Below are 26,747 nucleotides of genomic sequence, written 5' to 3' on the forward strand. Positions count from 1 at the left end.
CAGTGTAATTGTAGATTTTAACTAATTATACAAGTTTATTCGGTAACAGCCACTTATAGAGTTCCAAGAATAGCTGTACCAAATTTCGGTTTAATATTTATAGAAATTTCAAAATATATCTACAATGACTGCTGCTTCCAGACATCACAACTCCAAATACAACAGAAAGGCGTACTACGCCACCAGACCATCTCAGGCTAACAAAAACAGACGCTACAGAAGATATTACCAGGAACAACCAGCCCGTAATATTGTGTATGTGGAAGAACCTGAAAGTGACGAAGAAGAAGCTGACTCCGAGTCCGACGAAGACGTTAATTCTTCTTCCTCATCAGAAGATGAGCACGATGAAGATGGAGAAGAAGTCTACAAATTCAACCTCAACAATAACAACGACGAGGATGAAGAAGAAGAAGAAGATGAGGAAGATCAAATTATCTACTACGCTTCTTCTGACGACGAAGATGATGAGGAGGACGAGAGCGATGACGATGAACTCATACTCATTGACTTGAATGATGAGTTGGTAAACGACGCCATCGACGCCATGGAGGCCGAAGGTGAAGTATATGACTTGAACGACGAGTTGGTCAGATATTACGACGAAGAATCTGAAGATGAAGACTCATCTGACGAAGAACCCCAAGATATCTTAGACATTATTGATTTGAACGACCAATTGCAAGCGCAAGCTTTAAGACAAATCGCTGGCGTTGAATCTGATTCCGAGGAGTCTGATTCTGATTCTGATTCTGATTCTGATTCTGATTCTGATTCTGATTCTGATTCTGAAGATTCGGACTCTGATGAGTCTGTCACTTTGGAGTACAACTCCGATGAAGATGAACTCAGAGACCAATTGCAATTAGAAAATGTAAGACAAACCTTCGAGGAAGGTTTAGTCAGCGAAGATGAAATTGTGTTGTCGGAGGATGAAGATTCTGAATTGGGATCTGAGCCTGAATATTTTGAGCTCGACTCTGAAATGGAGATCGAATCTTCTGATGAGGAAAACTACGATGCTGGTGATCCAGTTCATTACGAATACTACGACTCTTCTGATTCTTCTGACTCTTCTGATGACGAAGGTATCACTATCTATAGACACAGATTTGACTTACCTGGAAACGACACTGAGGATGACTCCACTGATGAAGAATTAGTAGACTCTGACTCTGATTCTGAAGAGGAACTCTACGATGATGAAGGATACTTGCAAGCTGAAGACAGCGACGATGAGATTGAAATTATCGATTTATCTAAAGACTTAGAGAACAGCAAGGACTGCGAATTAGTCGAATTGGATGACAACACTTACAAGCTTAACTTAAGATTTCCTTCTTTGGTAAAGGAAGAGTTGAAGATCGACTTCTTGAAGAATGAAAATGAATTAGTGATCAGAGGTAAGTTCAACTTTAACGACATTGAAGACTCTGATATTGAAGAAGCTGACGTTGCGGAAGAGGATAATGAAGAAGAAGAAAATGTTGAGGCTGAAGTTCATTTAGAAGAAGTCAATGATGATGAAGAGAATGAGGAAGAGGCTTCTGACGAAGAGGAAGAAGAAAATGACGATGAGGACGACGAAGCAGCAGACGAAAAGGAAGAGGAAGAAGGTGATGATGACATTGAAGCTGAAGTGGAATTAGAAGAAGTCAACGACGATGACGAAGAAGACGATGAGGAATATCAATTACAAGAAACTAGTGCTATCAACGATAGTTTTGAGTGGTCCGGATTCGAGGGTCAAGATGACGACGAGGAAGACTTCGACCTCGAGGAAGATGAAGAAGATGATGAAATAAGAGAAGATGCTCTTTCTTTGATCAAGGACTTCAGAAACCACGAAATCAGTTTTGAGAAGCACTTCCAATTCGATAAAATAATCAAGTTTGATGAAATCAAGGCTAGATTCATTAACGACGACGAAGTGGAGTTAATAATACCTAATGAGAACACCTCTGTTGACAAGGATCAGAACTTGGTTTCCATTGCCATCGACGCTTTTGACAACGACGATGACAGCACTACTGACGAAATTGAGGATGTCGTAGCGCACGGTGAGGTTGATGAGCACTTCGAAGATGCCTCCATGGAGAACTGAATAAGGACCCACAATCATAAGTCACAATCCGTTTGATACGTACTGCGGTTTCTTCTTCCATCGTTAACACCATCGTTGGATAGATAAAAAGTAGACACATAAAAATTTACATACATACTAATTAATTAAATTATTAAATAACATATTCACATTCTTATTGCATACATACATTCATTTCAATTGTGATTGTAATTAACTTAACTGATGTAAAAAGTCTTGTGTAAATAAAATAGAGAATATGTGAAAAGAATGTACCAAGAACCGTTTTTATCATAGTAGTCATTTATGTTGTAGTCATTAATGTAGTAGTAAATTTATATAGCAGTGCGCTTCACTACAAAGTATAGGCAGAGAGTTTTCACCCCCGGGTTTTTCTATGTACTGATCACTATCACACTGAGTATTTCTCTCTATTTCGTATAATAAGTTAGGTATAAAGATCTACCACTCTTTTTTTAAAAAAAGAAAGCTCAGTATATGGCTATTTAATCAATTGTTGACTCAATGTTGCAAACCCAGTTCACACTCAAATGTAAGCTCTCTCTCTTATATCCACGACAAGGTAGACATATATATAATGAATATCTTTCTACAGAATATCTTTCTACATTTAAAAGAATTCAATGCAATATAACCAGGTGAATCATTGTTAAAGCATTATATACTATAAGTATCTCATGAACTATACTATAAATTATTCATATTATGTATTATAAACAACAGACTTATCTATTGTACATTATATGCATAATTATATATTCTGTATACTATTCTACACACCATAGACTAAGTAGTATATACTCTATATTATATACTATATACTCTATATTATATACTAAGTATTATTAACTATATACTTTATATTATATACTATAGACTATAGACTATGTATTATATTTCTTATATACCAATAAAGCATTGTTACATATTTATCTTTTATTAAGACTCTATTCACCTCTCTTCTTCACTCTCCTCTTCACTCTCCTCTTTACTCCTCTTCCATAATCCTCTTTATTCCTCCCTCTATTTTTTTTTTTTTTTTGCAGCAATTTCTCGTTCTCTCATAAGCGCTCTCCTTTTTATTATTATGACTGGTCACAAGTGTTACTTTGAATACTGTGCTTCTAAAATATATATTAATACATATAATTCTACATATTCTTTTGTCAAATATATATAGTATTTCTTGTATATTTTGTATAATTATTAGTTTCTTATTGTTAACAATTTATATAATGTCCCACATCTTCTCTGATTCAGGTAAAAACGTCCCTTGTGATTGCTTGGCCAGTTCGTTGCCTACAGACTTCTCTGGGGCTTTGGATAACTTCAAAGATATTAAGGGGTTCGGAAACCACAGCTTTGGATTGACCAGTGGAAACAAAATGTACAACGCATTGAACACCTCTGATGATGACGTAACTACGGCTCAGATTCTTAGAGTACATATCCTCAGAATCTTATTGACGATATGGACTTTTTTGCAGGCACCTCTTTGGATATTGCAGACATGGATATTGACAATACAAGAGTTGACAGACATGACCGTATTTGAATTGAAATCGGTGGTTAAACAGAATTATCGGGTGCTGAACTTTTGGATTGTCAATACCTATTACTCCATATATATCTTCATTACCAATGTGCCATCTGTCTTGTCAAGGATACTATATCGCCAATTAGTGTGTTTTTCCCCTTCGGGCTGGAAAGAGTTCCAAATGGCGATTCCTAGCTCAAATCTTCCAGAAACTATCACTTTGATACTTCACATGAATAGCATTTTCCCTAGATCACCTCCCCTGATTCCCCAGCCTTTTCTTGATGCTGATAAAAACATTCAGGTGCCAGATAAGAAGGAAGTGCAACTGGTTCTTTCCTTGAGAAACGAGTACTTCACCCAAGTCAGGGTAAACTTTGCAGCAGAGAAGGTTCGTTTGTTAACTGAAGTTGCAAAATTCATTGCCTGGAGTTCTTTTATTCAGCAGACCTCCCTGATCGTCATATATGAAAGGTTTGGGTTCCTCTTGAGTACCCCAGTTGACGAAATGATGCAGTCAATCGCTAACGCTGTACTTAGCGAATTACACGCATTTGCAAGCTCATGTAAACAAGAAGAATGGTTGGAATTTCGGATGATACTTCCTTCCATTAGTATCATACATATGGAATCTAAAACAAAGCTAGTTGTCAACAGTTTGGACAATTTTGGAGGTCTAGGTGAAGACGATGTTACATCTATCGACAGTCCAATAAGTACTGCAAATGATGGGCGTGAATTAGTCGTGTACTTCTATGATTTCGTTTCTAGAGATAAAGCCATTTTAGAAGTCACTAGTGCGATCTTGTCAAACATGGAGCATTTTGACCCAAAGTTAAATGATATTCTTCCCCCAGTAACTGATTTGGTATTTATTCCAGCAGGCCAAGGTCAAGACTTGTCAGGTTTTTACAACTCAAATACTGGACTTGATGAAGGAAGTAGTTCGATATTTTACTTTTCCAGAATTCCATTCGGATTCAATTGCTACTGTAGATCGTTATACTTCTTCGCAATGAACAGTGCCGCCTATAGCGCCGAATTAGCTACTAACGAGGTTCCAGTGGTTCATGAAAAAAGGTACGCTTTTTTGCAATCTTCAACGCTTTATCTCAAATCTTTGGTGAAACAAATTATGAGATTATCCAACTTCTCAGCCAAAGATAAGGAAATTGAAAGCCAACAAGATGACAATGTCAATACAGTACCGTGAACCATACTTCAGGTAGTCTTGGTAGCTACTGGTTAATTGTCGTCCCTGAATTAGTTTTCCATCATACGGCTGTGCTTCGCTAACCACTTCCCAAAATGCTTGGGTCCCATACAGTAACACGGAAATGTACCCGCGCTGCCACTATTGTTCGAAATTGCTAGTAAATAGATAATTCTTGCTATATACCTATCTAGCTAAAGGAGAATCAGATAGCTGCCTCTCAATAATTTGATTATAAAGAACAAGTCTGTCTGTTGTGTTGTTGAGAGAAGACTGTGGCCTACAGTAGCATTATTTATTTCAGCGATATTACGAGATCTTCCATTCTTTTTGTCGTCTTATCACAAGAGTGTGCATTTGATGATACCATGACTTTAATCAAAAGTGGTATCAATATCTTCCGAACCACCAACTATCGATTCACGTCTTATAGATACATCTTCTACAGCCTGAAAAGGATCCCCCAACATACCACAAGAAGCAATTACACTCACAGACGTTTCAGCACTTATCAATATTTGCTAAACGAAGGGTCTCAAGTTAATGTGAAAGAAACACAATCGACCCAACAGGGTGGTAAAAGCGTAACTCCAAGGGTAGCAGATCAATACAGTAGCGAATCTTCTGGGAAGAAAACAACATCAATAGAAGAACCTGTTCAAAATAATGCCAACCCCAACACCTCTACTGATACGACCACAGCTCCGCTTTCAACTATCGGGAGTTTATCCTCACCATTGCAAGATTCTATATTTTTGGAGCCAACTGAAATAGCAGAGGACCAATCGTCGGATAGCGACTTCCTAACCACAATATTCGACAATATAGAACCCTACTTGGATACCTATGAGGTCTACTCGGAATTGATAGCAGCAGGATTCACGCCTTCACAGGCTGACGAGATACTAAACCTATTGATAGTTCAGTTGAACTCTAAGCTTTCGAAGTTGTGTACTAAGTATTCACAAGAATATGAATTGGAAAATGAAAAGTATCTCTTTGAAAGTGCTCAGCAGGAATTACGAGTTGATGTGACTAGGTATAGAGAGCAACAAATTAATGAATTGATCACTTTGATCAATATTTTGGAACGAGACTTCAGCATCATTTCTGATGAATTGAACAATGATTTCCTTCAGATGAAAAATGATGCCCAGGTGGCAATCAATGATCAGAAATCTGAAAACACATTACAGTCAAAGAGAATTATCTTAAAGATACAAGAAACGAACCATAAAATCACCACCGAGTTGAATTCAGCAATGAGATCTGAAATTGAGAGTTTGAGATGGCATCTTTCCAGATGGGGTGTTATTGCAATTCTCTTATCAGTTTTCTCTGCTTGTACGGCCTTTTATGCACAAAAAGCCAAAACTACGAGAGAGGAGCAATCGAGAAGTGAATTTATACCGTTGGTGATATATGAACCTAGCGAGTATGACGAAGAAGATTACGATACTGACTTGGATAGAAATTTAAGTAGCTAGTAAAAGTTAATATAGAAGGTTTGAAGAAGGACATATGCATTTTGTAGCTCACTTATTTACCTGAACGCTAATAACGGGAGAACAATTGGTACACCTAATAACTATTCTAAAGTCTCTTCACGTCCAATATTAATAGATTACATTAAGATCAAATTATTCACTTAGGGCAATTTATAAACATAGATAAAATAAACTTTTTAGTTTATTAATGATAGAAGAGTTCAGCTGCTCATAATCTTTAATTGTCACGGTTGCTCCAATTTATTAGTGATGCTTAATGAACCAAATCGTTTTTCTGTTGGAGAATAAGATCATTCTTCTTCTTCTTCTTCTTCTTCTTCTTCCAGAACCAGCTTGCACGTACACAATAAGAAATGTCTAACATAAATAGCGATCCTTGTAAACCAGAGGCATGTGCCATACAAAACTGTTTGCAGACTAATGGATACAATGAAGCTAAATGTACTAAAGTTATAGACCAATTGTACCTTTGCTGTAAGCAGTTTTACGAGAAGAACGGCAAAGAAAGTACATCAGTGTGTTGTCCTAAATTCAACCTATTGCAATTAAAATTGAAGCAAAGGGAGCTAGGAAGCATCGATGCCGAGTTGATTTCACATAGAACAGGTCGTTGAGTTGAGAGGGCCAGAGATCAAACAAGGAAATGGCGATTGCCTTTTACTTCTTTGGAGATAACTTTCCTTACAAAACACACAAACAAATACATAGAAATCATAAACAGCGCATATTTCATGGGACAGACTCGTCTACTCCCTGAACAGATATCTACATAGAATCAATCTACATTCCCTCATAAGCATGTAAGTTTAGAACCGCGTAGTCTCTCCATCAATCCAGAATAAGACTCGACAGAACTGGGTTGGTAAAAACTATTAATCTAAGGCTTACCCGAGCACGAAAAAACCACAGAGTGGTTATAGATTATATGTAGAGGAAATTCATATAAACCGTGACTCTAATGGGCGCCTATTCTTAAAGACATTGTATGAAGAAGACGTAATAAATGTTACAAAGAAAATTTTCCTGGCTCATTTTTTATAGTGTGATGGTGTACGCTGGTAGAACACTCTGGAAGTGTATCCGGGTAACCCTCACTTAGGTACATAGGTGATTATGGTTCATGTTTGTGTATGGGTTAAGTGAATATATATCTATGTACAATTTAATTTAGTCTATTTAGGATTTTGATTCGCCGTCTACTTTTCTTTTATCGTAATGGTGGGGGTCTGGAAGGTATGCCTTGAGAGCTAGATATATGTTAGTAATGATGTTGTAGAAATGGTATTGCGATAGGTGCAAATTATTTGAAGCACAGAATGGTTGTGAAAAGCTTGCATATAATCAACCTTGCAATATGAATGGTTATAATGCTATACAAAGCTTTAACCACAAATCAGATACATTGTTTATACATACGTGAACTATCGTCCAACCAGAGTGCCTGGCCACTGACATTTTTGACAGAATTATCGGCCTTTACATTTTTTTCAAACTCGGTGATAGCTGTATTGATGTCCCGTGGCTCTACTCCAAGTTCTTCTAATTGCTGGCGTAATAAGGCAATGTGTAGGCCCATCTTGAAGTCTCTTTTGGCAGAGTCACGTCTTTCTTGTAAAATCTGAAGATCTCGCTTCTTCCTTGCGTTGACAAAGTTAGCCTGCTGTATTTGTAGGGTTTTTAAGTTGATGGTAGTGGTTTCAATTGACAATTTCTCAAGTTTCACTCGGTTGAGATAGTTGTCAATGGCAAAGTAGGCCAAGGTGCACATGGCAAACAAAGACGTGATTTCCTTCAACGACGAATTGTTTCTTTCGGTCTCTGAGTTAGAAGGTGGTGGACGACTCTGCTGTTGTGAATGGAGCGGGTCTTCCTTCGGTTCATACTGAGGGTGGTGTGTCTGAGCTGGTGGATGGTGGCTCGAGACGGGAAAATGGTCATTGTATGCCTTCGGAATCTCGCGTGGATTATTGAAATGAGACGGAGGAGTGGCTTGAGAGCTTAGAAGCCTCGCCAGAGCACCAGCATTCGGATTGAGCTTGACTATTCGGCGTAACATTAGACACAAGTGATGAAGAACTGTGCTATAGTTACTTAGCGTTTATGGTAGATGAATACAAATAAAATGTAAGTGCTATATGCAATGCGGTATGGATGTTAATTAAATATAAGAGCGGTATGGGTGTTCAATGTAGTATATATATCTACTTGGAGGTTCCTATCTACTTGAAGGTTCCTTATTTATTCGAAGGTTTATGTCAGGGGGAACAGGTTCAGGTTGTTATTAGCTTGTAGTATCACCATTTCTCTGTCGATACATATTCAACTACAAAGTTCTGATACTCTACAAAGTTTATTGACCTTTAAACTAATACTATTATGATACAGAAATTTTCAAACCGCAAAATTTTATTATAGATGTATTATTTGATGGTTTTAAATTATAAAGATACAAGATATGAAGAATGGGACGTGATATCTAAATAATTTAGTGTCTTCTGGTTTCAGCAATGATGTTGGTCATCTCTTCGACCTTTCTCAAAGCTCTCTTGTGAGTACCCAATCTCTTCTTGGCCAACTTCTTAGCTCTCTTCTCACCAGCGTTTCTGATCAATTCGATCAATCTTCTCTCGTATGGGGCTAAACCAGCGACTTCCTTGACAATGTTTCTGACGAAGGAGGTTCTCTTGGACAAAGCACCCTTTCTGTAGGAGATCTTTGGGGCGACTTCCTTAGCGGCAGTCTTGTGACCCTTGTTTAAACCAATAGCAATACCTATAAATTGTTAGTATGTTTACTTCATTTATTGGAACATTCTCTGGATATCAGGTGAAATATTGTGTATGAATGATAAATATTGATGGAATGGAAATGTGATTTGCTTCGTGGTACTCCCCTAGAAATTTATTTCCCTAAATGATATTCGTGACTACAATTGACAATTATCTCTGAATATCATAAGAATTTTCCCTCTTTGATACGTTTCTTAGTCTTTCAATAACATGTGATTAACAATGACAAAATCTTTGACAGTTCCTTGGAATGATTATTCCTCCTCTATTCTTCTTCATATTACTTCTGAATTCAAGAGGAAATCACCTTCCCTTTGATATTTCTACTCTCTTTGATTTGGAACAAATCTTATAATATCCTTTATTTCCTCTTCTTTTTTTCACTTCGATGACCACTGTGAAATTTTACTATGATGAATTCCTTTATTGATGGATGATAATAACAATAATGTAAGATCTCTCTTCTCCTGATTATCTATAATATCCCCTTCATTCCAGATACGTTTCTCCAATCCCCCGTTGTTTAGACATACCTGATCTAGCCATTTTGTCTTGATGTATGATGTATATGGTAAGTATGTAAAAAGAAAATTGTTAAACGCTTCTTTTTTATTAAACCCACTGAATAGAAAATTTTTCGTCTCACAGTTGTTAGTGAGAGTGAGAACGAAGATGGAGAAGGAGTGCAGATGGAACACATAGTAAAAGAAGGATGAGGGAACAATTGAGAAAACACACATTAAAGAAAGCGAGGATGACACGTGATTAGATTGTAGAATATGTATTGCATATAGGTTGAAAGGTTGTCACGAGAATATTGTGACTGCTCTTTTTTGGAAGTCAGCTGGTCTTAGTCACGATGCCATAATATGGAACATATACTAATATGGATGGATAGTTACAATGGGATCATTAAGTTAATGATGTAAGGTCAAAGGTTTAAATATAATAGTATATTGTCTATGTACAGATTTTGGAATAAAATCGGCTATGCATGTAGTGAATCGTTCGATCTTATCACTAGTTATGTTTTGTCTCCTCGTAAATACATTAGATGGTGACTTTGGAGAAGTCAAATGGGTATTGCTCCAACTTCTTGACCACTTCACCGATGCTCAAGAAATTGTGAGTTCTACCAAATTCTGTAGGTGAAATCTCTGTGTAGCTATCTCTCCTTACAAATGGGTACAATTCCTTTAATAACTTGTTCTTGCCAACTACGAATCTTTTACCGTCTTCATGAATGTAAAGCACTTGACGCTCAGCGCCCTCGGCATCGGTTACTTTTGGTAATTGGTTGAGTTCTTGTTGTTTCAAGACTTGGTACTTCAATTGCCATCCCTTCAAACCCAAGGTCTTCACTCTGGCGGGCTTATCTTTGGTCAAGTAGTTGTCCAATCCGCCTTCCTTTGTGATAGTCTTCAATACCTTAGTACTGGCCTTAATACTAATGGATTTGTTCATAGTTTCGGACCATAACTTGGTCTTTTGAATATTAGGCAAATGTACTCTCAAACTTTTATTACCACTTTCTGAACAGTTCTTGGAACGTTTACGTTGAACACCTCCGAATAGACCACGGTTCTGTCTCTTGAAGAACATAGTCTCATAGGCATATTGTGGAAATTGAGGTCTGGTAATTGGAATCTTGACTCCTGCTGGGAGTTCTTGTCCGGCTTCGTATACTGTTGTGTCTATTGGCTTGACGTATTTTAATATTTTGTAGAATTTGTCATTCTTGTTGCGTGCTTGAGCTGGTACAGATGAACTGAAAGACCTTATTATAGTAGCCCCCGGGTTGACTAATGGCGACTTCAAAATTGTCCCCGACGAGATCTGGCTAAACCATGATCTGCCTAACATATTCATCATAATGTTAGAGCCTGACTTTAGATGATCAGAACCTCGACAGTAACCTATATTGGTCACCGTGTACAACTATCACCTTATAGTATGGATTTGGTTTCGTTGAAAATTTTGAGAGTGTATTGTGTGCCGGAGAAAAGTGGTTGTATAACAAAAGTCCATACCGCAGTAAATTGGTGAAAAAGGTGCATTAATTTGTGTGAGATCAGTGCAACCACATTTTTGCAGTTGATTTGAGTTAGATGTATGAACTTGCTCGGGGAACGATAGGGCTATTGGGTAGTTTACGAAAGATGTCAAGAATAGTACTATATTATATATATACATATAACCCTAGTATTCTCTTATCTGGTAGCGGTGACAAGAATGAATGGTGACGAGGATGAATCTTAGGGTCTATCTCTGAATCCAATGAAAGTCACCGTAATGCTGAATATCTGGAAAATCGTAGACTTGTGAGGACTTGCAAAAATACCAATTAAAAAAAGAAGTAAACAAGAGAGAATACGTTTGCATTAAGGTCAATTATTAGTAAAAGTGGCAAAATCAACAATTTAGATAAAATTAACAAAAACTATTGAAAATTCTTGGAAACTTGGCACATTAGTGATGACTAACTACTTCAAGGACCCAGGTTGATTTAATAGCAAGGTGATACAAAAATTAGATTAGCCGAACCGAAAGCTTAATACACACAATGGTACTAGATATTTATTACAAGTTTTGCAGACACACATGTCCATAATGGGAGACGTTCTAGCATTTTCAAAACACAGATCATTTCATACAGAATTCCAGTAGTTATGCTTAGTTCTTGTAATATGAGACTGAAAGGTATCCTATAGGAAAATAGGTCACAACTCACGACAGATCTTATTCTAAGTTTTGAAGTCCCGTATCCCTGCCTTGTCTGAAGACTAACTTTAAGCTTAATTCGTGCCGCAACCAAAAAAACTGTTGTTATCTGAATTATCAGGTACGGAGGCAAAAGATTTTACGAGATGAGCTACCAGCTATTGAACGGGAGAGTGCAGCCAAATCAGCCATACAGAAGTGGTATAATATGATTATACTGCAGACATTCCACAGTTGCATTAATGACAAAGGGCATCTCTTATACAACACCTGATGAAGAATGTTCAGGAAAGTTTTTACGATCTTCTGGTAAAATGCATACTAGAATACTAACTGGTATCGTCAAATATTTAACAAAGGCTATTTATGCCCAGCCAGACTTAGCCCCATCCTAATGCTAACAGTTCGAAGTTTATTAAAGTGCACTCCACAGGTTGCTGGCGTTGATTTTTCGATCTGCGCGTTGTAATGAACGATGCTGTGAAGGTCCATTCAAAGCCCTCTGGAAGTTATGCCCTTCGACAGGGGCATAGACCTCCATACGACAGTTTGCAGCTGCTTCCATCGATTCACACACTCTTCTCATCGCCGATATTCTCTAATCTGACAAGGAAAAAAATAACCAAAATTTTCTGGTTTCTTTTTTGGCCCATTTTTGTATGCAGAACGACAGCTCAAGTTATTCCACTGATAAAACTCAGTGTCACCACGAAACCGTTACTAGTGAACATTTGAGCTAGCTTACAAAAGAGCCAAAATTTGTCAATCATCTGAATTTGCCATAAATAGTCTAAAGCTTACTAATTTCCCATTCTTCATCTCACTCCCGAATCGATTCTCTCTTCCATTGCCACCTATCTCTTGTAACTCTTGTAACCCTTGTAACTCTTCACACTATTCTGACTCCTCTCACTCTTCAAATCTCGCAAAATCTCTCAATCTCTCAATCTCTCAATCTCTCAACCTCTCAACGACTCATATGTCTTTCCGAAATCTCACCTGCACTCAGATCCTTTTCCTCGCTCCCACCTCCCCGCAGTCGCAGTATTTGTTTGTCTGCCCCTCGGACACTGTGAGTGCTCGCTCCCTGTTTCTTGTCTGTTATCTCCAGGCGATAGACATAAAAAAAAGCATGTCTGATGTCTGATTTTATACTTTCATTCTCTCATGCTTTCATGCTACATGCTACATGCTTCATGCTTCATGTTCTTACAACTGTACATCTCGCACATACACATACGTAGTTACTTCGAAATCGCACACATTTGTCTGATCACTGGCTGCCTTCTCTTACTGCTGTCTTTGTCTCTCTAGCACCTGCTCTACTCACCACCGTTTCTTCCTCTGCTCCTTCTGTACCTCCCGTAAAAGTGTATATTACATCTGCCCAAGAAATCTCCAATATATACAGGAAACCACCCAAACCGTTGAAGCATTGACTGTATCCTCATCGTCATTATTACTGGACCCGGACCCATTAGTAACTTGTTCCTCCAGTGATCGAGTGTTTTTTTTGCTAGCTTCTCGTAGACGACAAGGACTCATTGCGGAGTTTCATTGACATTCAGTAATTGCTGCAGCGACTTCAACAATACCCGCTCACATCCATCCCCCCGAAGCGAACTTCTCCCACAGTTAGCAGGCTTTTACCTACCTACCTGAACCTTAATATCCTCATCCAACGGCGAACGTTTTGTGTTTCGACACCCGCCAACTATTGTCCTGCTCAGTTGTTTCGCTATCAGTCGCTCCATCCGTTGTCCCATTGCATTCCTCCGTGCTCCGAGTCTCACTGCTGGTCTCTGTCAGCCGTCCCATTTCTCCCAGCATCCTCATAGACTCAAGTTCTCGTTGTGGGACTAATTATTAATATCGTAATTTACCCATCATCATTGGTAGTGTTATACATTACTGCTAATACTAAGTTTGTTGTTCATACTTCTGCAGCATTCATATATACCTATTTATTCACCTATAGACTCGTTCCTACAGCTGCCGCCGGTCTGATTACTACATCAGCATAGAATTACGTGCATTCGATCCCCTTGGTTTGTTTGTCCATACTCATTGCTCATTCCTCATACATTCCTCAAATCCATCCCCTTAGAATCACCACACTAACAGCACTATGGCTGACTTCGCTAAGTCCATATTCGGTTTCGGGGCCTTTCATAAAAAAGATAGCACCTCTGCCTCAACGCCTCCCAATTCTTCGGCTGCATCCTCGGATCCTGCCAATGCCCAGTATCTACAACACCATCCTCAGCATAACCTGCAACAGCACCACATCGACAACTCCGTATCTCAATCGGGCGGCGATGACCATTCCATGACAAACACCACCAAGTTTCTTCCTAAGGGCTTGGCTAATGTCACTCCTACTACTGCTGTATCGAACCACCTGTTGGTTTATGGCACAACCAGCCTGACATCGGGTGGTACCAACAACTCAGAGATCTACTTGAACCAGACGTTCAAGAGCAACGAGTTACACCACAACCAATACTATGCACAGCAACAACAACAACAACAGCAGCAACAGCAACAACAGCAACAACAGCAGCTGCAGTTTCAAAACCAACAGGCTCAATTATCCCAGTTATCACAACAACAAACACAATTATCACAACCTCAGCAGACATCTCAAGAACATTCCAACTACAATGAGCCTATCCAGGCATTTACTCAGGGACAGCCAATGATTATTACTACCGATGAAACAGGCCAAAACTTTCACTCGGATTCAAAGAATAGTCAGCCTAAAGGAAAGCTTAAGATCACCATCATCGAAGCAAAAGATATCGCAGCTTCTCAGCCTTATGTAGTATGTACATTCGAGAGCTCCGAGTCTGTTACTAATGCTCCTGGTTCTTTTGGTAAATCTCCTAGTGTTCAGAATAAGGTTCCAACTCATCCTCAGCATTCTGGTAGAGCTGCATTGCCTATGAGAAACTCAAGTCTGTCCTCAAGCAACAGACCAACTCTCTATTCTAGACAGTCTGCTACACAACAAGTTGTTGTCCAAGACTCATCCAATCCGATCTGGAATCATGATGCCATTTTCGATGTCGTAGGATCTAAGTCTGAGCTTGACATCTCGGTGTACGACGCAGCACGCGACGATGCCTTTTTAGGACATGTTCGTATCTTTCCATCTACTATCATAAACAAAAAGAGCAACAGTGAGTGGTTACAGTTGAAGGCTAGAATAATTGGAGAGAGAGTCAGTGGTTCAATCAAAATCAAGTGGGAGTACACCTCAGTTGATAACAAGAAGCTGTACGGTCCTGAAGACTTTGAAGTGTTAAGGTTACTTGGTAAGGGTACTTTTGGTCAAGTCTTCCAAGTTAAGAAGAAGGACACAGACCGTATCTATGCCATGAAGGTTTTGTCCAAGAAGGTTATCGTCAAGAAGAAGGAAATTGCCCATACCATTGGAGAGCGTAACATTCTCGTAAGAACTTCCGCAGCAGCATCGCCATTTATTGTAGGATTAAAATTCTCATTTCAGACTCCGACAGACTTGTATTTGGTCACTGATTATATGTCTGGAGGTGAGTTATTCTGGCATTTACAGAAGGAGGGCCGTTTTACCGAGGACAGAGCCAAGTTTTATATTGCTGAGTTGGTTCTCGCTCTTGAGCACCTTCATGATAATGACATCGTCTACAGAGACTTAAAACCAGAAAACATTTTGCTTGACGCCAATGGACATATAGCATTGTGTGATTTCGGACTTTCTAAGGCCAACTTGAACAACGATGGTACAACAAATACTTTCTGCGGAACAACTGAATACTTAGCTCCTGAAGTCCTCTTGGACGAGTCTGGATATACCAAGATGGTGGATTTCTGGTCTCTTGGTGTCTTGATCTTTGAGATGTGTTGCGGTTGGTCACCATTCTACGCAGACAACACCCAGCAGATGTACAAGAATATCGCATTCGGCAAGGTCAGATTTCCTAAAGAGATCTTGAGTGCCGAAGGTCGTTCTTTCGTTAAGGGATTGTTAAATAGAAACCCTAAGCATAGATTAGGAGCAATCAAAGATGCGCGTGAATTAAGGGCCCATGCCTTCTTCAATGACATCGATTGGGACTTATTGCGTGCCAAGAGCATTCCTCCTCCATTCAAGCCTCATTTAACATCTGAGTTGGATACGTCAAACTTCGACCCTGAATTCACTTCTGAGTCAACTTCTGTATTGAAGAAACAGATGGAGTTAGCGTCTACGCCATTATCACCAGGTGTTCAAGCAAACTTCAAGGGATTCACCTATGTAGATGACTCGACAATGGAGGACCACTTTGGTAAGTCGTACAGAATGAACGCTTTCAAGAACCCTGGCTCCTTCATCCCAGGTAACCCCAACTTACCTCCAGATGAGGATGTAATAGATGACGATCAAATCGACGAGGAAGATGAGATGGAGATAGACGAAGACCATCAAATGGATGACGAGTTCGTAAGTGGTAGATTTGATTTGTAAATGAAGATGGCTTCATTGACGTTCGGGTTGTTTCAGACATTAATAGGGAGGTGGATGCTATATCTAGTTCTAGTTGTTCCTCTCCCATGATTTCCTTCAGTTTTTTTCATGTATTGAATTGTCATTTTCATTGTATTCTCATATTTATTTTATATTATTACCACTATTACTATTATTATTACTACTGCTTTTACTATTTAGTATTACTTTTATTACTTCTGTCCTCTACAATCCCAATTAATTATAGTTAACGACGATTGTAGTGCGGTCAAGGCAGACCATTATTAGCCAACGACATAAACTTGATTGCCCGTTTGCCCTACTATATCTTCCTCTATCTTCCACTTATTCCACTTATATATATACTGCCAGTATATCCAGGATATCCGGTTTTCATATCACAAATTCCCCCCTCTAGATTAACACCATAACCTCCTATCCAATATATTAGTATATAGGTACATAAATTTGCAACCTAAACAAATGGTAGCGCCACCATATCGTTTTCACCGGTCTCCGTAAGTCGTGCGTGACACACCAATTCACGCTCTACAAAACGAGAAACAACATAAATGTTTCATTCACAGTATAATGTTAGGCGCCATAAGGTACTGATAGTATAAGTAGAAGTGCTAATATTAATAGGCGGAATAGTCATAGAATCGTATTCTGTTAGCTGTAGGTGGTTTTGTGGTAGTGAAGTAATTACTAATAATTCCAACTACAGAGTCGTGAACTTACCACTGTCCTTTATTGGTGCTGTTCACATTGACTCGATAATCTTAGCTCCGTATATCCATAAAAGCTATTTGACAATTCACTCCAAAAAAGGTTCCATACAGAGCCTTCATTGATAGACAAACACATAGAGTTCAAAAATGGCCCACCCAGGAAGACCAAGAGGCCGTCTGAATAAGAAGACGCAGCAAGCACAAGCTGCGGCCCAAGCGCAAGCAGCAGCACAGGCTCAGGCACAAGCAGCAGCCCGTAACCAAGCCGCCGCTCAAGCACACGCTCAGGCACAAAGCAGAATTAAGGAAGAACCCGGAGTGCAACTTCACGATGAGGCAGACTTGATAGCATTCAGGTCCGATGCATTGACCCGCTTTATCAATAATCACGAGTATATCGAAAACGTGACAGCCAAAATGATACACACCTCCAAGATAATACCTCCTAAGCTCTACCCACAATTACCCAAGCGATCGGCAGAAGAATACAAGAATTTGCGTCCCGAGGATTTATACTTCGGAGATCTTTCTCTGATGAAATTCAAGAACGAGGAACTTGCTAAAGATGTAGAGACACTAAAAGTTTCTGCGCTTGAATACTATGCTAAATATGTTCCTACAGATGAGAAATATCTGTTCCAGAAAGAGAATGTCGACAAGCTCTCAGAATTGCAATCGAAAATGTACAACAAAGAATCTTTAGATGACTTAGAAAGGGAAGTTGAAAAGATATTGCTGGACTACAAGGAGAAATACAACCAGAAATATAATTCTACTCCAGCCGTGAAGAATTACTCAATTCTGATTGGTAAAATCGCTCCAGATCTCGCAGTTGAAACTGCTCCAAACAACTATAACCCTAAACTGATTACATCATTAATTAGCATTAACAATAATGGTAATAGCGGTGAGGATATTAGCAACATTGGCATAAACAACATTGACAACATTAACAACATGAACAGAATCAGTCACATGGAAGGAATTAATAACATCAACAACATAGAAGGCATTAACAACTTAAATAACCTAAACAACATCAACGTCAACAATACGGTACCCAAACCAGAAGTTGCAACAAATGGCCCTGTACCCAATGGAGAGTCGACTGCCGTAAATGCCCGCCCTCTTCAAGGAAATATCCCCGGTGACTTAGGTCTTGACCAGCTGAATATAGACACGTCGAACTTTAATGGCAATATGTACATGAACCAGTATGAAAATGGTTCCACAGGTGGCAATGACTACAATTCAAATGGTAATATGTCTAACAATTTCACAATGTCAATGGTGAACATGGATAATCTTGACGGTAATAGTAACAACGACAGTGAAGTTGGTGAAAGCAACAACGATAACAATATTAATTCAGCAGCTGATATAGGGACGGGCCAAGATTCCATTGGCAGTGCACCCTCAATGGACAATGGTCCTGGTGACGCTATAGTTGAGGATGAAGATATGAATGCATTCCTTGAAGACGATGGTGATTTGGACCCAAACCTGGCTATAGTAGACGATGACATGGGTGACTTAATAAACTTTGACGAGGAGGGAGATGACGGAATGATGGGAGGAAGTGCCTTTGACCAGGACTTTTTGAGCCAAATTGATCACAGCATGGAGTAGACAAATTTAAGAGTTTTGGTGATGAATTTGCTAGTTCATTTCAGTTGTAGATTAATAGTGTATATGTATAGTTTCGTATGTATATTTTACAATGTATAATTATAGATGTTAATTTCCTGAAGGGTTTACTCACATGGTAAAAACAAGCTTCTGGTATTGTGAATTAACCACTATATATCCACTATCCAAGTTATGAACAAGAATCTCCTTTTCCATGCATAGACGTTTGATTCCTGAGTCCATATTTGCAGGCACTTTGCGGGCATGAATTTGCGTACTTAAACCGGCAGTTTTGTAGATGGTAACCATAAACATCCGTACCGCAGTATCATTTCAGCGTTACATACAGGATTAGCTAATCTGTCCAGTTTACTGCGTGTGATTCAAATACTGTGTTTTATGCATTTAACATGACCTATGAATTTTCCTTCCCATAAGAAAAGCTCAGGAAAAACAACAACATACCAAATGTAAGGATATGACGATAAAGTAGATATGCCCATCCAAACTCCTATTCCCATCCCAGACAAAGAATTTACCCAAAAATGCAAAATATCAGTCTACACCTAGTGCCTACAGCAACACCTTTTCCCTGCAGCTGATTCTAGCATATTCGCTTCCATAGGTTAATCTCCAGAGAGACAACGTTCATAATAGCCACTAACAATATGTATGGCTATTCCTGATAAAAAGAAAAACATAAGGCGGTATAAATGAATCTTTCACATTTCGCATCTACGTGCACACCCAATTTCCCCAAAAGTATTTAAAGCGAGCATATTTCGTGTTCTTTACAACATGAAATTTATTTGGTTCACCAACATGATTAGAGTTGTTGGAGTACGTACCAATTCTATGTTCATAACAATTCAAGTGTAGAAAAAGCCGTTCTTGTGGCTCATAACCTGTTGAATTTTATAACACGGTCAGAGTAGGCTGAAGTTTTGCATTCTCTTATTGTATCAATAATATTGGTACGTATCTTCATAGCTTGTCTATCTAATAAATCTAAGAGCTTTGATTAGTGTAACGCTTTCAAATTGTAGCAAATTGTAAAATCACTTACCAGTAGCTATTCTCTCACATCACCATGCTCTCCAGTTCAAAACCCATATAGTATCCCCTTCAGATAACCACTTGATTTCGTAATTATATCACGTGACGAACCACCAACGACGCGATGTTTTGACAGGCATTTAGCGACGTTTCCACTCTAGATACTGTTACAGAGCTTTACAAGTAGCCAAGAGACTCGAGTTAAACACTGGAATCCTTGCGGCATATATCTCTTCAGCATTCAATACTTTCAAAGATCTGTGGTTATTTTGACCAGCAGCGATTTCTTCGTCTTTCATTCATAAACCAAAACGATACTCATTCCCACCGATCTGTATTGTAAATCAGATCATCACCAAGTGCATACATTCCCATGGAAGCAGAACCGGAGTTGCCCGGACGCCGTGTTTTCAAGCAGCAGCAGTACCAGCAACAATCCCGTTCAAAGTTGCGCCAACAGAAGCTCAAGGTTACGTTCATAGGATATGTCATAGTGCTAGTGTTCCTTGCCTTGGTTCAATTCGTGGGTGTCGGTTTCTTCACAAAGGGTTTCCTACTCTCCCGTAATGTTCTTCCCGATGTTTCGGAATGTACTGACGATGAATCTAATACGTGTATGGAAGAACCCCGATTTGAAAAAGCAATACTCTTGGTTATCGATGCCCTCAGGTTCGATTTCGTTATACCCGTGGAGGGATCAGACGAATATTACCACAACAACTTCCCAATAATACATCAATTGGCTCAAAAAGACAACGGCGTGCTACTTAAGTTCATAGCTGATCCACCAACTACTACGTTGCAGCGTTTGAAGGGTTTAACGACGGGTTCTTTGCCAACCATTATCGATGCTGGCTCCAATTTTGATGGAGATGCCATAGACGAAGATAATTGGTTATTGCAGCTACACAAGAACAACAAAACTATAGCATTCATGGGTGATGACACATGGCATGCACTTTTCAATCATTATATAGAGCCCGAGTTGAACTTTCCCTATGATTCTTTGAACGTGTGGGATTTTCACACAGTAGACTACGGGGTAATCGAGCATTTGTTTCCCTTACTTCACAAGGAAAACTATACAAGATGGGATCTCTTGGTGGGTCATTTTCTAGGTGTCGACCATGTCGGCCACAGGTATGGGCCCAAGCACTTCACAATGAAAGAGAAGTTGAACCAAATGAATGACGTTATTACTGAAGTAGTGGAAAAATTGGATGATAAGACACTTCTCGTCGTAATTGGAGACCATGGTATGGATTATACAGGTAACCACGGAGGCGATTCGAAAGATGAGCTCGAGAGTACGCTTTTCATGTATGCTAAGAATAAGAAATTTCTAAAGAAAAGCCCCGAGCACTATAATATTTCAGAATTGGGTAAGAATTATAGAAGTGTCAACCAAATAGACTTGGTTCCTACGATGTCACTCCTCTTAGGTCTTCCAATACCATTCAACAACCTTGGATTTCCTGTAGATGAAGCTTTTGAAAGTGTAAAGCAAATGTCGTTGGCTTCTTACAAAACTCTTCAGCAAATTAATAATTTCCGTATCAATACGCCAAATTTGTCCTTGAAGATCAACCAAAAATTTAATGAGTTCATAGCTAACTATACTGAACATGGGACAGATAAAAAGAAATTTGAAGTCTTGATAGGACAAGCGAGAGATTATCAGCACTCCTCTCTAGATGAATGCAAGGGCTTATGGGCCACGTTTGATTTGAAGCTGATTGGGGTTGGTATTACAATACTCTTCCTTCTGCTAACATTCATACTAACATACGCTAGATCGATTCCCTCTGTTAGAGTACTGACAATGTCTTTCGAGTTCATAGGCTCAGTGATAGCAATGATGCTTCTTGGACTTGTGCTCTCTCTCTCTGTAAGTATCGTGTTGAAACCTACAGATTTCAGTTTAAAGATGTGCCTTGCAATTGGAGCTTCTTTGGGAATACTTATTGGGTTCTGGGCCCCTATCATGGATAGGTTCAGTATCAATTGGTTATGGCACCAACTTATAGACTTCTTTATCTTTAACTTCAACAGTTGGTCATTCCTAGGAATCGTTTTTGTTGCGTCACATTCTTTGATATTTGCATCAAACTCCTACGTTGTTTGGGAAGACAAGATGGTCCTGTTCTTCTTGATTACATTTGGCTTTTTCTGCGTTTACAGTACAGCATCAAATAATCACATTACGAAGTCACAAAAGGTATTGGGACTACTGCATGCTGTTACTTTCACTATTCTTTCCAGGCTTGTTTCAACAATTAATTTGTGCCGAGAGGAACAAAGACCTTATTGTACACCTACATTTGGCACAACGTGGTGGTCTGTACTCATTTTGCATTTATGCTCATACTTTTTGCCTGCTGTCATTGAAGCATTCTACAAGTTATCAGACTCATACCATTCCGCAGCACCACTTTGGATAGGAACTGGTCTCAAATTTTTGCTATTCATGAACGCTGTCTATTGGACCTTTGAGTACGTTCAGAACAGCGATTATTTCAGCTCTACAAATTTAATATTGAGTTCTCCTTTAATTAAGTCATTGAAGTTGGCAATTGCTAGAATTGTTCTCTTTATTACATTGGTCCTTGCCAATTTCAGTTGGTCAAAAGGCCCATTGTGTGTGAAGTTGGAGTTATCTGAACTGTTAAGTCCAGATGAAGATGAGGAATCAGAGGATTCGGATGCTTCGCAGAAAACAGCTACCATTTTAGGTTATGGTAATGTATATGGATCTTCATACTTCTTGTTGGTGCTCAACTTCACAGTTGCTATAATGTTAGTGACCAAACCTCTTGGGGCTGTCTCATTGAATATGTTGATTGTACAAATATTGTCTCTTCTTGAGCTATATGTGATATTGGACATTCGCAGGAATTTGATCTCTCCCATTATATTTGGATTGTTGGGATACCAGCATTTCTTTAGTACTGGCCACCAAGCAACTCTTCCTTCAATCCAATGGGATGTGGGATTCATGACGACGGAAACTATCAGATTGCCTTTCACGCATCTCAATATCATATTAAACACGTTTGGACCATTTTTTATTGTTTGCTTGTCCATCCCATTGATTACTTTGTGGAGGATAGTTCCATCAAGCAAGCCAATAACAGTGTTATCACAAATCATCACAAATATCACCACTTTCATCACATACCAGTTGTTCACTGGATTATCAAGTTTAATCTTTGCTGCTCACTTTAGAAGGCATTTAATGGTCTGGAAAATTTTTGCACCCAGATTCATGTTAAGCGCATTATTAATCCTTGTATTGAACATCTTCCTTATAACCATCACCTTGTGGTTCGGCACCGGCAAGGTTGTCACTCAGGTCAATAGAATTTTTGGGAAATGACCGTTCCCTTTTTAGTACCGGAATAGCTAGGTAATCTCTCGTATAAACAATGAGACACTATCACGGTCTTGCAATAATTAGATTTATTTATTCACGAATACGGGATATGTTTGTAGGTTCCCCTGAATTCGAACGAAGGTATTATAATCTTATCTTATTATGGCATGCGTTGTATCTGCTGATACAACTGTTTCAACGTATACATACTCTAACTTGTCTTGCTATACTATATTACAATAAAGATCACAGGACCTTTATAATCACCCAGCGCTACCACGTAAAAAATGGAAAACGTTAGATGATTTCACTTAGAATATGAATTAATATATTTCAGGTGGCAAGTTCTAGTCTTTTTACTAAGTCCTATTATAAGACGATCTTTTCGCATAGATGCTATTCTACTTGCTACGTAGAGGCACATTTATATTTGCATTTCTTATCTTTGTACACCAGATAACTGCTAGCGACACTAATTACAATTCATCATTCACTCCAGATCATATAAGATACCTCCAAAATGAGACACAGGCACTATTTGTTCATGCTTGGTCGTCTTATATGGAATATGGCTTCCCAGCAGATGAAGTAAGACCCATTACTTGCGAGCCATATGGTCCCGATTATGAAGATATCAATAACACTGTACGAAACGACGCAATGGGAAACATCTCACTGACGGTTTTGGATAATTTAGATACTCTTGTGATAATGGAGCAATGGGATCAACTAGAGTCAATGCTTCTGTACCTAAAGAATAACCAGCAAGATCTCTTCGAGCAGGATACTATAGTTCAAGTATTTGAATTGTCTATTAGATCTTTGGGAGGCTTATTATCAGCTCATTTGTTGCTTACAGATATCACCAACAATAGGAAAGTGATCCCGCCGAAGTACATTAGGCTACAAGAAATTTCAAAAAAATACGATGGTTTTCTTTTGGAAATGGCTTATGATCTTGGTTTGAGATTAATACCCGCGTATAAAACCTCCACAAATATTCCAGTTCCAAGAGTCAATTTAGCCAAAGGAGTTCGTGATGTTCCACCACCTCTACAAAGAGATGCTTGCACTTCAGGAGCAACGACTCCAGTGTTGGAATTTACACTTTTATCCAGGTTGACAGGAGATCCACAATTCGAAAGCTACACACAATTGACATTTTGGAAGTTGTGGACTTCTAAGCTGACCCTCAATTTGTTACCAATGACCTTGGATCCGATAGCAAATACATGGAAAGATACGTTGACAGGAATAGGCGCATCGATAGATTCATTCTATGAATATGCAGCTAAGGCATCGATTATTTTCGATGATAAGTATATGTGGTCTGTTTTCAAGACATCCTATAAGGCTCTATTAACTCATCTGGCTCAAGGAGGTGGCCCGTTTGAAGGTAGTATGATTTTCCCTAATGTGGGAACTAATGACGGAGCTTTGCAAACTGATTGGATCGATCTGTTGGGAGCGTTTTGGGCTGGTCTCCAAGTTCTTACGGGTCAAGTCACTGAAGCGATCAAGACGCATATGATTTACTTAAAATTATGGAATTATTTTGAACTGATACCAGAAAGATGGGTCTATGTTCATTTCAACAAACCAAGTAAGGCGATAACGTCAAATGACTCCATTGCATTAGAGTGGTACCCATTAAGGCCTGAATTTATTGAGTCAACCTACTACCTTTACAGAGCCACTAAAGATCCCATGTACTTGCAAATTGGAGAGAGAGTTTTGAACTTGTTCAAAAACAAATTCAAAACAACATGCGGCTTTAACGGTATCCAGGATGTGAGAACAGGCGAATTACAGAATCGAATGGAAACGTTTGTGATGGGTGAAACTCTCAAATATCTTTATTTATTGTTTGACACAAAAGATGAGGTATTCTTGCATTCGAACCTAATGAGTAATAAAAATTGGGTGTTTTCAACAGAGGCACATCCTTTGTGGTTTAATAAGCACATATCGCCTTCCTACAGAGAAAAGAGTAACAAATCCGATGAAGTATATCAACTCAAAAGACCCTTTTTTCAAAAGATCATGTCTTTAATGAATAGCGAGGAGCTGCTAATCAGTACTAATGACTCCAGCTATTTTAGAAATATAACATTGCCACAAGCAGCTGATTTTCAAATCCCGGCAGTTAAAAATCTCCAAAAAAGAGATCCATTCGTTAATCGTTTTGAAGTCTGTGAAACAAATCCCTTCAATAAGAACCTCAATTCAGTGGCATTCTTGAAATCAGGCTTCTACTCCATGGACTATTTGTTTAGCGCAGACTACTCATATAGAAACTCTCTTATCAAACCTGACTATCTTTCGGAAACTTCATTGGATAATAGTTATGTTGAGCTAACGCCATCTTTCTTTGATAAATTCACGATGTATGCGAAGAATGAAGGGCAAGAGTTTTTCCTTCAATGCCCTAGACCACATACAACGGAAAGATATGAGTTGTTTATGGGCGATATTTCGCAGATTAATCAAATCGAAGTATCAGAATTGTATTATAACCCACCTGCTAACTCAGAAGAACTAATTATCATGGATGGTGATTTGTGGGTTCCAGAATTGAATTCGCTAAGAATTCAATTTGAAAAGTTAAGAGCTGGTTTGGTAGATACTAGAAACGTTGTTATTTCTCATGAATTCATTGAAACCACAAGACAAGATGACTACAATGGCAAACATGCTATAAGCAAGAAAAACGAAAAACCCAGCAAGAGCAAAGGACATACTGAAAAAGATATCGGACTAGTTCTCAGAATAGCTAAAATCAATGGAGTTCAAGTCAAGCCAAATTCGATTATTTGGACTTTACCGTTTGAGCCCCATATTCCTTCGCCTGGACAGCAATCTGTTATTGATATTGCCAGTGATGGGAGAGTTATAATTCTGGGTAATGTGGTTGAAAATCTCATGGTGTGGTACGACTGACTTTGTATATATGTATATAGTGTATGTTACCGAAATAATATATTAGGCATTACATAGGATAGGATATTAACATAGGATATGCTATTGACAAAATTTACAGTGAAGATTGATGTGAAACCCTTTCGCTTCACAGTTTTTAGTCCAACTTCATAAGGATGTGCTAAATGATCACTAAAGTTATAGAAGTTTTATTATCTAAAATCATTGGGGATTGTTTAATTCATGAAGACAAGAGAATTCCCACTACAGATCTACAATGTTCACAGAGTAATTTTATTGTCTTCTGTTGTAAATTAATGGTGGGGAGTTAGATTGGATTGTCCAAGAAATTTTTGTAGACTATGTTGCTATCGTTGGTGAAACTTGGAGAGTTTTTGGTAAAATGGTTCAAAGTTAAAGGCGATGAATAAGGGATACAACAAGATCATGGTATTATACGCTGTTCCCAATTTCGACATCCAACAGGGATTCGAGGCATACGTTGAAGAACGTTGAAGAGCTTTTCCATTATTGGAACTCTTACCCTGATAGAAAAATTCTGGAAAATAGAACCATACATGAATGTACAATTGCTTCTTCTAGTGGTTGAACTTCGATAACCTTCTATTCTCATTTCCTACAATCGAGTCTAGGTCAATATTACTCTATGTTGTAGAT

At 38.7% G+C, this 26,747-nt stretch overlaps 11 protein-coding genes across 11 annotated transcripts; 8 read left to right on the forward strand and 3 right to left on the reverse strand. All coding sequences in view use genetic code 12, as the record gives it.

The window, feature by feature from the left end:
• Positions 1–12: 12 nt before the first annotated feature.
• RJT20DRAFT_25663 (uncharacterized protein) lies at positions 13–2,339 on the forward strand. Its single transcript, XM_064919395.1, has 2 exons — positions 13–1,469; positions 1,524–2,339. Exons 1-2 carry the CDS (start codon positions 125–127, stop codon positions 2,102–2,104), a joined length of 1,926 nt encoding a protein of 641 aa, XP_064775730.1. The 5' UTR covers positions 13–124; the 3' UTR covers positions 2,105–2,339.
• Positions 2,340–3,287: 948 nt separating this feature from the next.
• Positions 3,288–5,057, forward strand: RJT20DRAFT_125479 (uncharacterized protein). Its single transcript, XM_064916497.1, has one exon. It carries the CDS (start codon positions 3,340–3,342, stop codon positions 4,852–4,854), a length of 1,515 nt encoding a protein of 504 aa, XP_064775731.1. The 5' UTR covers positions 3,288–3,339; the 3' UTR covers positions 4,855–5,057.
• RJT20DRAFT_125480 (uncharacterized protein) lies at positions 5,058–6,373 on the forward strand. The gene has a single exon (XM_064916498.1). It carries the CDS (start codon positions 5,223–5,225, stop codon positions 6,339–6,341), a length of 1,119 nt encoding a protein of 372 aa, XP_064775732.1. The 5' UTR covers positions 5,058–5,222; the 3' UTR covers positions 6,342–6,373.
• A 222-nt stretch (positions 6,374–6,595) lies between these two features.
• RJT20DRAFT_125481 (uncharacterized protein) lies at positions 6,596–7,463 on the forward strand. The gene has a single exon (XM_064916499.1). It carries the CDS (start codon positions 6,716–6,718, stop codon positions 6,974–6,976), a length of 261 nt encoding a protein of 86 aa, XP_064775733.1. The 5' UTR covers positions 6,596–6,715; the 3' UTR covers positions 6,977–7,463.
• A 123-nt stretch (positions 7,464–7,586) lies between these two features.
• RJT20DRAFT_125483 (uncharacterized protein) lies at positions 7,587–8,697 on the reverse strand. The gene has a single exon (XM_064916500.1). The coding sequence runs from the start codon at positions 8,416–8,418 to the stop codon at positions 7,756–7,758; it is 663 nt and encodes a 220-aa protein (XP_064775734.1). The 5' UTR covers positions 8,419–8,697; the 3' UTR covers positions 7,587–7,755.
• On the reverse strand, positions 8,698–9,770 carry RPL39 (60S ribosomal protein eL36). The gene is made up of 2 exons (XM_064916501.1): positions 9,685–9,770; positions 8,698–9,134 (listed from the first exon to the last, which is right to left on the reverse strand). Exons 1-2 carry the CDS (start codon positions 9,695–9,697, stop codon positions 8,848–8,850), a joined length of 300 nt encoding a protein of 99 aa, XP_064775735.1. The 5' UTR covers positions 9,698–9,770; the 3' UTR covers positions 8,698–8,847.
• A 312-nt stretch (positions 9,771–10,082) lies between these two features.
• RJT20DRAFT_125485 (mitochondrial 54S ribosomal protein bL28m) lies at positions 10,083–11,077 on the reverse strand. The gene has a single exon (XM_064916502.1). The coding sequence runs from the start codon at positions 11,021–11,023 to the stop codon at positions 10,202–10,204; it is 822 nt and encodes a 273-aa protein (XP_064775736.1). The 5' UTR covers positions 11,024–11,077; the 3' UTR covers positions 10,083–10,201.
• Positions 11,078–14,000: 2,923 nt separating this feature from the next.
• Positions 14,001–16,361, forward strand: SCH9 (serine/threonine protein kinase; the record flags this gene model as incomplete). The annotated part of the gene is made up of 2 exons (XM_064921482.1): positions 14,001–14,310; positions 14,521–16,361. The coding sequence occupies 2 exons, from the start codon at positions 14,001–14,003 to the stop codon at positions 16,359–16,361; spliced, it is 2,151 nt and encodes a 716-aa protein (XP_064775737.1).
• A 607-nt stretch (positions 16,362–16,968) lies between these two features.
• On the forward strand, positions 16,969–18,786 carry RJT20DRAFT_25714 (uncharacterized protein). Its single transcript, XM_064919396.1, has one exon. It carries the CDS (start codon positions 17,240–17,242, stop codon positions 18,719–18,721), a length of 1,482 nt encoding a protein of 493 aa, XP_064775738.1. The 5' UTR covers positions 16,969–17,239; the 3' UTR covers positions 18,722–18,786.
• A 965-nt stretch (positions 18,787–19,751) lies between these two features.
• On the forward strand, positions 19,752–23,395 carry GPI13 (mannose-ethanolamine phosphotransferase). Its single transcript, XM_064916503.1, has one exon. The coding sequence runs from the start codon at positions 20,151–20,153 to the stop codon at positions 23,151–23,153; it is 3,003 nt and encodes a 1,000-aa protein (XP_064775739.1). The 5' UTR covers positions 19,752–20,150; the 3' UTR covers positions 23,154–23,395.
• Positions 23,396–23,502: 107 nt separating this feature from the next.
• On the forward strand, positions 23,503–26,189 carry RJT20DRAFT_125491 (alpha-1,2-mannosidase MNL1). The gene has a single exon (XM_064916504.1). It carries the CDS (start codon positions 23,544–23,546, stop codon positions 26,088–26,090), a length of 2,547 nt encoding a protein of 848 aa, XP_064775740.1. The 5' UTR covers positions 23,503–23,543; the 3' UTR covers positions 26,091–26,189.
• The last annotated feature ends 558 nt before the right edge of the window (positions 26,190–26,747 follow it).

This window comes from Scheffersomyces xylosifermentans, assembly GCF_036884685.1.
Source record: "Scheffersomyces xylosifermentans strain CBS 12540 chromosome Unknown RJT20scaffold_2, whole genome shotgun sequence".
Taxonomy (NCBI): Eukaryota; Fungi; Ascomycota; class Pichiomycetes; order Serinales; family Debaryomycetaceae; genus Scheffersomyces; species Scheffersomyces xylosifermentans.